General features: G+C 41.4%; 1 protein-coding gene across 2 annotated transcripts in view; it reads left to right on the plus strand.

The window, feature by feature from the left end:
- Positions 1-11,068, plus strand: part of MCTP1 (multiple C2 and transmembrane domain containing 1) — a 417,042-nt gene that overhangs the window by 172,475 nt on the left and 233,499 nt on the right. For both annotated transcript variants that reach the window (XM_019516879.1, XM_019516880.1), the window contains 2 exons: positions 300-470; positions 7,115-7,245. In XM_019516879.1, the coding sequence (XP_019372424.1) occupies positions 300-470; positions 7,115-7,245 (302 nt within the window). The remainder of the gene's footprint in view (positions 1-299; positions 471-7,114; positions 7,246-11,068) is intronic.

Consider the following 11,068-nt stretch of genomic DNA (forward strand, 5'->3'; position numbering starts at 1 on the left):
ATCGGAGACTGCTTCCATGGCCAGACCCCAGGTAGGGGCTGGAGCCGAAGCCACAGCAATTGCCTGCTTCCCCACCCCCCAATATGTGATTCTAAGATGAGGGGCATTTTTCCCTGTGTTAAATGGGGAAGAAAATCTTGTATTAGAATAGAGTTAACAGTCCATATTTTTAAAGAAACCTTTTGTAGTAAGTTGAAAAGTGTTTTCCCTTTTATATTTATATAAAACATTGAATAATAGATCAAATAGTAAATATCTGTGCTTGTTATAACTAAGTCTAGTTTATCCTTTACCTGAAGTTTCAGACCCAGAGTTTACGTCTGTCAGACCTTCACAGAAAATCTCAACTATGGAGAGGGATAGTCAGTGTCACTTTGATAGAGGGTCGTGGTCTCAAGGCTATGGATGCAAATGGGTTGAGTGATCCTTATGTGAAGTGCCGTTTGGGGCATCAGAAATACAAGAGCAAGGTAATGTCTTTTAATTATGATCTGAAATATACATTCTGTTTCTTTAATTAACATCTGCGATTTTCTGCTTGGATGATTATTTGGATTCTGCTTGGATTTTATTGTAATACTAATTAGCTGTTACAGCGTGTAGAGCTTTTGTCTTTTTATTATTTTAATTGAAGTGTAAATAAATATGTGGAAAAGGATGAGGCATTGAAAAAAATAATAATTTACCTTGGTTTCTCAGTATGCCGTTGTTATACTGTTATATTTCTCAGTGCAATATTATTACATCATAATGTCAAGGAAACAAAACTTAATCTTGCCTCCCAATACTCTCAAAAAGCAATTCACACTATGTTCATGTGCAGGATGATAGCATCTATGAGACTGATTCTAACTGCACAAAACTTAAGATCTACCTTGTACCAAACCAGCCTGGCTTAGTGCTAGTAACCTTTTGGATCCTTTGCTTGTGTTTACACCAAAAGCATGTTGTCCACTTACACTGTTCGTACTATGTGGACACTGTCTGCAAGTCACAATATTTAATAGGGGGTTGTGTTTAGTTTTTTCTTTTCCTTTCCACTGTTCTAATTAACTGGCCGCATTTCCAAGGTACTGTAGGGAGGGTGTAAAACCCAATCTGATTGACTAATCCTGACTAATGGAAAATTCCCTTTATATCTCTTTAAAAAATGATGTGGCTAGGGCTACAGCATACCTAGTTATCTAGCCAGGTTGGATGAAAATGGTTGAGTGCAGCTGTATGGAGACTAAATGTCCACCTGGGCTAGTGAGCTGGTTGATACTCTGCTCAGAGTAAACAATGTGCTGTTACAGCTCCACGAAATGCAAGTAGAACAGTAAATTAATAGCTTTAAGGATCCATCAACATTAAGACAATTTAGGAAAGCCCACAAAAAAATCTGTCCCAAAGTTACAGATTTAGTCTGGTACATAGCGGACCAGAACAGTGGACATGATTATTAAAGTTCACTGTTTATATGCTTCATTCCTACATGAGTCACAGTGCCTTGTGTCACCAAATATAAGCAAAATCCATCCCTAATGTAATTCTGCAAATATTAATTTGACTCTTGATATTTTAGATTAGCCCTGATAAAATGACAGGAAGAGGAAACTTTTTCTACTTGGATTTTACTTGGTTTCCAGGGTGATCAATCTAAATATTTAATTTTAATATTTTGAAAGTGTTTTTCATCTTTTCTCAAATTTATTTTTTCTGACAAAAATCAGGTACGGTGTTTTTGCCAGTTTATAATACCCAGTCAGTAAATAGTTGAGCATATCCTCTGTCATTCTTTAGGTTTATTTTTTAAATAAGTGGTCAGTCTCCTCTTCTCCCCACTCCAAAACTTTCTCTGGCAAACACTGTTACAACGAAACTAATGAAATACATCTTTTTGAAAGCATTCAGATATAGTCATAGATTCATAGATTGTAGAGTCGGAAGGGACCACAAAGGATCATCGTGTCCAATCCCCTGCCCCTGTCAGGAAAGAGGACTTAGGTCAGATGATCCCAGCCAGTTGACTGTCTAGCCTCCTCTTGAAGACCTCCAAGTTAGGTGATAGTACCACCTCTCTTAGAAGCCCATTCCAAATTCTGGCCACTCTTACCATAATTTTTTTTTTTCCTAGTGTCTAACCTGAATCTACTCTCCACTAGTTTGCACCCATTATTCCTAGTTACTTCTAGGGGTGCTCTGGTAAATAGCGCATCTCCAATTCCCTGTTGTCCTCCCTTGATAAAATTATAGGCAGCTACAAGGTCTCCCCTCAGATGGCTCTTGTAAAGGCTGAAGAGATCCAGATCCCTCAACCTTCCCTTGTAGGGTCTTTCACAGAAGCAGCTAATCATGCGAGTGGCCCTCCTCTGAACCCTCTCCAGATTTTCCATGTCCCTCCTAAAGTGCAGCACCCAAAACTGGATACAGTACTCCAACTGTGGCCTGACCAATGCTGCACAGAGGGAGAGCATCGCCTCCCTCGATCTGTTGGTTATGCATCTGCTAATGCAGACAAGGTGCAATTGGCCTTGTTGATGACTTCGTTATGCTGCCGGCTCATGTTCAATATTACTTTTTCAGCCTAAAAAGTACTATTTTCTGTAGCCTTGACTTTTTGCTCAGAAAAAACAAACACTATCCTAGGTCTGAGGTGAACAAGTAGAGCTGTTCATTGGAAATATCTGTATAACTATGCTTAATGATTGGACTTGAAATGCAATCCCTTATAGTAAGATAGGACTGGAAGGGTAGCCCTGAGCTATCAAGTCTAGTTCTCTAAATATACAGGTAACCTCTGTCCACAGACTATGTCTAAGGCATCTGTGAAAGATGACTATGATCAATCAAAAGTATGTGAATACCCACACTTACAATTCAAAGGGCCCCACACCTCCATTCAAAATTTCCAAAGGGGTCCACATCTTTATTTGAAATTTTTAAGGGGTCTGCAAAAGAAAAAAAATTGAAAACCACTGGTATAAAGAAAGTAAAGATAGCAGGGTTTAATCATACTAAGATACTAATGGCAGAGGGAATCTTGGGGCATAATATTGCCCAAGTCAAGGGAGACATGCAAGGTACTAGAGGACTGGAAGAGGGCCAAAATGAGAAAAGGTAGACCTAGGGAATTACAGATCAGTTAACCTAATCTTAATACCTGGTAATTTACTGGACAACATGAAACTGGGAAAGATTGTGAACATACTGGAACAGGAGTGAAATTCAAAAGGATCTTGATAGATTGAAAAGCTGAATTAGAGCCAGCAGGTTGAAGTTCAGTACTGACAAATGCAAGGTGCTATACTTCAGGAAGAATAGTCAAAAAGGCATATACAAAGTGAGTGACGTGGCTACATGGCAGCACTACAGAAAAGGATTTAAAAGTCTTGGTGGATCACAGACGCATACGAGTTTGTAGCATGATGCAGCTGTAAAATGGTTAATATGGTTTTGGGGTGCATCAGTAAGAACTTAGGGTGCTTATACATGTACTCTGAGAGTGGGGAGAGCAGTTTAATTAGAGCAGCTCTGAAAGCCACTCTAATTAAAGTGCCCAGAGCGTCACATGGGCTATTTAAGAGGGGTCGAATGAGCTTTAGTTAAAGTGCCCCCGCTGCCTTTTTTTTCAGGGACACTGATGCATATGAAGCTGGAGTCTGTTGCAACATGATAATTACCACACTCCAGCAGACTGGATTAATCAAGTCTGCTTCAACGTGCTGTAATTACAGTGAGTTGGAGCAGCCTCACTGCACATCTATAGGCGTCCAGTAGGTGCAAGATATGGGAGCTGATGGTGCCTTTTACTTGGTGTGGGTTAGGTCAAATCTAAAGTATTGTGTGCAGTTTGGTGCTTCACACTTTTAAAAGGGTGTGGAAAAGTTAGAGGGTCCAGAGATTGGTGAAAAAAATGATAAAAGGTTTGGAAGGCAAACCAAATGAGGAGAGTTTGAAATAAATAGGTATGTTCAGCTTGTCAGTTAAGAGGGGAAGTAAGAGCAGTCTTCAAACATCTGAAGGGCTGCACGGAAAGACTCACTTTTAGAGGGTTGACACCCCCTAGTGACTACATTTGTTCAATTTTCTCCTACTCTGGCCTTCCAGGGTACTGCTCTGCTACCTTGCCTGCCACAACTTGGTGGAAAAAATGGATATAAATTTGAGAAGCTACCCTCAGAAACCAGAGTGAGCCTTGAGGTGCTTTACTCTGCCCTGCTCATCATCAGGCTCTTGGTCCGTGTCCTGGGCAGGCCACCTCTTCTTAGTCTCAGTCTTAAGCAAATTGCTCACTTATCTCCGTGATCTAGCTCCCCAACTGAGTTCTCTGGACTCCCTGGTCAGCCCTGCCTCAATCCACCAGGCCCTTAGCCCACAGCTCAGAACATTGAGCACCCACTACCTCCCTCCATGGTTTTCTACCTCCCTTTGGGTTGCTTCCAATCTTCGTGTACAGTCCTATCCACTGGGCTCTACGTCCTCAACTAAAATGCTTAGTGCCTGATTGGCATCCACTGTGGTCTATTCCCACTGGTCCTGCTCTCCCACACTAGCCTTCCCCCTGACCAGTGGTCCCACCTAGGCTCTAAGCCTGCTGCTTCAAGCAGAGAGTAGAGCACAGGTAGGACTCCACCATAGTCTTCTGCCTCCCCTTCAGCCACACGTATGATTTACAGCTTTAACAGCTATCATAAAGAAATTGTTCCTTAGCAAAATGCTTACACCCTTCTGGGTCACCACAAACTCTAAATTTGGCACCCTCCAGCTCTTCTGGATGCCTGTGTTTGCTGGTGTTCCCCTCTCCAGCAGCTTGGGTTTCTATAAGAGCTTCCATCTGCAGAGCTCAGGACCAGACTGAGTCTGTGGCCTAGAAATCAGGCTTCTAGTACCCTGGACTTCACCACTTCCAGTCACATTATCTCCAAAACTGGGCAGAGAAGTTTCTTCTTAGCCCACTAATCAGTCAGCTGTTGCCTATTGCTGTCTTCTCAGTTGTTCTTCACAACTTGGGGGTTGGACTAGATGATCTGTTCAGGCCCCTTCCGACCCCTAGAAAGTATGAAACTATTTAACTACTGTCCTTGTAGCTTGTTGTAAGACAGCTTTCCCCTCAACCACTGCTTGTAGCTCTGTCATGCCCGTCTTTATCTCCCTTGGTTGCTTAATTTCTTGCAGCTGGTCCTCACTCAGCTGCCAGCAACATATTGCAGCCCTGGCCTGCTGCTCTTTAAAAGGGAAAATTACAGTGGTCCTTGACCCCTTCCCCCCTTATAGGCTGCCATAAGGAAGAGGAAGAACACATTCCTCCTGTTTGTAGACAGCAGAATGTATACCAGTGGTTTGAAGTTGCGGCAAAGTAAGTTTTGATCAGCTATCAGGAAAATCTTCATTGTTAGAATGGTGAGGCAGTGGAATCGACTGCCTAGGAACGTTGTAGAATCTCCATCACTGGAGGTTTTCAAGAAGAGGTTGCATAGGCATTGATCAGGGGTGATCTAGGAGAAGTAATGCCTGCAGTGCTCTTTAAATAGAAGCCCAGGATCCCCCCACGCCCACATAGATCACTGGGAGATCATGAAAAGGGTTCTGCAGTCCAGACCCGGTGGATATTGGAGAAGACCATATACAGCAGCAGGATAATGAAGCAGAGCTCCACAACCAGCTTTAGTTATGAAAGATTAAAGCATGTGGGATAAACTTATGGAGGGAGTACTGAAAGAGGGGTTCTGGCTATCTAGATAGGGGATGTTATGTGTGGAGTTGTGCTTGCTGGCCCCAGCTCATAGAGTGGAATGGAGGGTGTTTGCTTTTTCCCATGCTTGTGGGCTTTGCTGGTGGCCACATGGAGTGGGGAAGGAATTTTTCCCCACCTGTTGCTACTGGTGTGGAGGCAGGGAGGGAGGAAAAGGGTTTGGTTTTATAAGCTTTTATGCTGGCTGCAGCCAAGGTTGAGGATTTGGGTGGGTATGCCAGTGGTTTTACTGGGACTAAAACCCAGAGGTTCTGATTAGAGGGTTTTGCCCTTCTGTTCAGGGTCAGACTGATCACCGTATTTTGGATCAAGAAGGAACTTTACTTCATTTTCAAACTAGTATGGGCTGTGGGGAGTTTTGCCTTTCTCTATAGTGGTGGGGGAGGATGGATCTCTCAAGGGTATTTTAGCAACCCTTAAAAGAGCTGTACACTGATAGCCCTCATCCCCTTGCTTCTCCTGTGGCCTGTTAGGGTGGTGTTGGTGTTTTGGGGCAATATGCCTTATAGTTGTGTGATGGGGCTGATTGGACCTGATGGTTTGGATAGGGGTGATCCTTCCTCAAGCAGGGGGTTGGACTAGATGACCTTTGGAGGTCCCTCTCAGCCCTGCTTTTATATAAATTGTTAAAATTATATATTGTCTTATAAAGAATGTGTTGGGCCAGCTTCCATTCTGGCTCAATTCTGGAGTTACTACTGTTATTGAACTCTAATGGAAGAGACTAGATAACCTTTTGTTCTAGAAAGACCTCTACTCAGGATTGCTATGATATTTTAGAGGTAACTGGTGTGAATATTACCACTCCAGGTATATCCTTTCATCTGAATTGCACAAGAAAAGGAGGTTACACTTTTTAAAATACCTCTCTGTCTGCTCCTATAAATAAACAAACAACAAATTATCTTGGTAAATTAATTTTCCCTGAGGATAATAATGACTGGGAAAAGAAGAAAAGATGGTGTAGATCTGGTGAACTTCAGGTCCCGGTTAAGTGTTTTCAGTATCCATCTATTTGTCTTTTTAAGGTGTTTTGTTCTGCCTTTATTTTAGAAAGACAACTTTGTCACTTACCTGTCACTCAGGACAAGGAATCATTAGTCTAGAGAAAAATGGTTCAGTTCCCAGGACAAATCCATTGTTCCTAGAGATTTCCAGTGGTGAAGAGCTGTGAGATCCTGGAGGCAGATGATTTGCCCAAACAGGATCAAGACATTGATCAGTGGCCTCATTTAAAAAAAAATGTTTAAAAAGTCTCCCTATTAAAGCTATTAAGTGCATGAAAAAGACTTTCTGGGCAGAACCCAAAGATTAATTTTACTGTTCAAGAAAGAACATGGCTGTACAATGCAATAATGACTTTCTTTACTCTCCTTTTAGATTGTGCCAAAAACTTTGAATCCTCAGTGGAGAGAGCAGTTTGACTTTCATCTCTATGAAGAGAGAGGTGGAATTATTGATATTACTGTGTGGGACAAAGATGCTGGCAAGAGGGATGATTTTATTGGCAGGTTTGTGCAATTACAGCCTACTAGTACTCTGGGGATGGGAACAGATGATTAAAACGGATTTTGTTGAAACTGTTTTTTATAACCATTTGTTCTTGTTATAAAGAAAATACTGGGTTTTTACAAAGTATAAGCACATTTTGCAGCTTTTATGTTAGTCTTCACTGTGGTGCTCTAAAAATAATATTTTGCTTGACCAGTAGGTGGCAGATTTTACCAATTCATTGACTTAGATTTTTCAGAAGTGGAAATACTGCATTTTGAAATGCCATCAAGATGCAGGGGGTTCCATACGGCAACATTTTCTGGGCTGGGGCCAGTACTGAAATAATTATAAAACAGTGGTAAGATTAAAATGCATCCTCATTTTTAATCTGATTTATGAATGAAGTAATCTTCTTAAAACATGGCGCACAACCTCTCAGGCAATGAAATCTGATCATTCACCCAATTAATTCTCAAGGACTGATTCTTTAAGATCTCTCTCAGGGTTCAGGAAAGTATATAAGTCTTAGCTGGCAAGTTCAGTATACTGTGGTAGATCTTGGTAAATCCAACCAACAGCGGGGGGAAAAAAGCCCACAGTGTCTAACATAGATGTACGCTGCTACTAAAAAACTTACTTTTATTTGGAAAGTCCAAATATGCAGTTACTTTTTGTGTGTTTTGACCACCAACGTTTTGACTTTTTGTGTGTTTTGACCACCAACGCACTCAGTAATAATTAATCCTATTTCTTTCTGTTAGTTGTCTGTGAGACTACAATATTAAAAACTTGGAGATGCTATGACTAGTACATTGATGTATTGTAACTAGTAGAATTAGTCATTGTTGAATGTATAAAGGAATTCCTATGAACTGAGCCCTATTTTTTCCATGTCAGTGTGATTATCTTTTTGTTACTTTCCACCCCCCACAGGCTTGTGTGCGTCTTTGTTTACCACATTAGGTAATGGGGCAGATTGGTCAGACAATATTAAATGTTGCCTTTGCCTGGAGCCAGTCAGTTATGCAATGTGAAGTCAAAATAGATTTAAAGTCTATATTTTACAATGGTCTTAATATTAAATCAAGGCATTTTTTAAAAAATATATTAAGATTTTACTTTATACAACGAGACCTTATGTTAATGAAATAATACATTTATTTTAAAGTTCTCTAGCATCGTGTTTTGGTAGAGTAGCTGGTATGATTCTTTTTTTCTATTCATCCTCAACCATTCTTTCCCAGAAGTTGATGAGATTAGACTGCTCATATTTGACTGCAGAATTCTACCAACATAGCAGCTCTTTATTTATTAATAGTGATTATTAATCATTTTAAAATATTATTATCCCTAAGGTGCTTTAGGACTTTACAAATAAAAAAGTTCCTTGCTGCTATGAGTTTGCAGTCTAATATGCCCCTGCAGCATAATAGGATGAGAATGCTTTTCTTCAAAGGACTGCTTTGAAGTCTAATTTTTCAATGTATATGGTTGTTGTGATCAATTATTAGAAAAATAAGTAATATGTCTTATATAAATACTAAAATGGCTAAGCAAATATATTCTTGGACAAAGCTTAGAACCTCTACTCCTTGATATTTCTTCTGCTTCAATACAGTAAACCATGCTTTTGTTGAGATATTCCTTGGCTTTTATGAGCCTGGCCTCCCTGAGCTCTTTTCCTTTCTTCAGCCTGGCCTTTGAAGAGTTTGCTGTATACCCCTGCAACTTTGTGTGGAGGTTCCACAAAGTTTGGTCCCCTTCTTCTATTCCTCTATACCTTAGTTCTTGGTAAGCTTCTCTAAATGTAAATGGTAACTACCATATTTAAGAAATCTGTCTCTCTACTCTTGACCTGTCTCCTTCTGCACAAACTAAAATTTTGACACATCTTTCTGAAATCTCCTTATGGTTGTCTAGCTGCCATCCAGGTTGACCTTGAACTAAAACAGAGATTAATGTGCCTCCTTTACACCCACGCACCCAAACATTTCCTGCTAATTTCTTTCTTAATCATTGTTGATAACACTATTATCCTGCCAGTTACTTGGACCTCGTCTTCAGCTTGGACCTATTTATTTATTCATTATTTCTAGTCATTCTGTAGCAGGGGGTCCAAATAAGTCTTTGCATTCTGATTTACATTTGTCTTGCAGATTGTTTCTGCATAAAACTTGTACAGGGTGTATAGACAAAGGAGTTGCACCATTTCAAAAGGAAGAGAGAGTTACTGAAGTACAGCTGAATCAAGTGCAATTGTTTTATTTGTCTATCCTAGCTCTTTTTCATTTGGGGTAAATTACTGCAGCTATATCTTCACAGATGAAACATTTAAACTAGATCAGCTGACTTTTGTTGACTAGTGGGTATACCCAATGGTATAAGTATGTTTGTCCTTGCTCAGTTAAACAACCTTTCATATCCATCCACACAGCTAAAACTTTTGTGTACAATCTCATTGGCTCATATCAAACCCATTAGAACATATTTTTCTCTGGCCCTGACAAAAGTATAGTATTCAGAATGGTGCTTCAAAGATCACCTTTCTTTTCTATTGCTTTGGTTCCGTTGCTCTTCTTTCTGCTTTTCTCCATTGGCTCCTTCTCCATCTCATCAAATACAAAGTCTTCACTGTATCTGTCATGTTTCATTTCATGTTGACAGGTGAACTTCCCTCTCCATTTAGTCTCTGATGCCAGCCTACACAGTTTTTCTTAAATTTCAAACATGTATCTTCCTGCTTTTTCCTTTGCAACCTGGTATGCTTAGGAAAAGTCCCCTGTGAACATCCACAAAGCAATCTCTTTATCCACCTTAGAATCATAGACAATTTGGGTTAGAAGGGACTTCAGGAGGGCATCTAGCTCAACTCCCTGCCCAAAACAGGACCATCCCAAATTATATCGTCCCAGCCGAGGCTTTGTCTAGCCTGGTCTTAAAGACCTCCAAGCATGGAGATTCCACAGCCTCTCTGGGTACACTGTTCCAATGCTTTACTACCCTCCTAGACAGCAAGTTTTTCATAATATCTAACCTCAACTTCCCTTGCTGCAACTTGAGACCATAGCTCCTTGTTGTCACCTGCCACCACTGAGAACAGTCTAGCTCCATCCTCTTTTAAACCACCTTTCAGGTAGTTGAAGGTTGCTATTAAATCCCCCCTCAATCTTCTCTTCTACAGACTAAATAAGCCCAGTTCCCTCAGCCTCGCCCCATAAAACGTGTTCCTCAGCCCCCTCATCATTTTTGTTGCCTTCTGCTGGACTCTCCAGTTTGTCCACATTTGTCCACGTCTCTTCTGTAGCAGGGGGTCCAAAACAGGACACTGTACTCCAGATGTTTCTTAGTTTCATAGTTTGTGGGGTCGGAAGGGACCTGAGCAGATCATCAAGTCTGACTCCCTGCCATGGCAGGAAAAATTACTCGGGTCAAACGACCCCAGCAAGGTGTTTGTCTAGCCTCCTCTTAAAGACCCCCAGGGTAGGAGCCAGCACCACTTCTCTTGAAAGCTGGTTCCAGATCCTAGCCGCCCTGACTGTGAAGTAGCACCTCCTGAGGTCTAGTCTGAATCTACCCTCTACCAGCTTGTGACCGTTATTTCTAGTCATTCCTGGTAGTGCTTGGGGGAACAGGGACTCCCCCAATGCCTGCTGGCCCCCTCTGACTAGTTTGTAACAGGCCACTAGATCCCCCTCCAGCCTTCTCTTGTGGAGGCTGAACAGGTTCAGGTCCCATCGCCTCTCCTCATAGTGCCTGCCCTGCTGCCCCCTGACCATGCGAGTGGCCTCCTCTGGACCCTCTCCATGCTGTCCGCATCCCTCCTGAAGTGCGGCACCCAGA

The sequence above is a fragment of the Gavialis gangeticus genome, unplaced genomic scaffold (genome assembly GCF_001723915.1).
Source record: "Gavialis gangeticus isolate Ggan-Ray unplaced genomic scaffold, GavGan_comp1, whole genome shotgun sequence".
NCBI classification, from domain to species: Eukaryota; Metazoa; Chordata; order Crocodylia; family Gavialidae; genus Gavialis; species Gavialis gangeticus.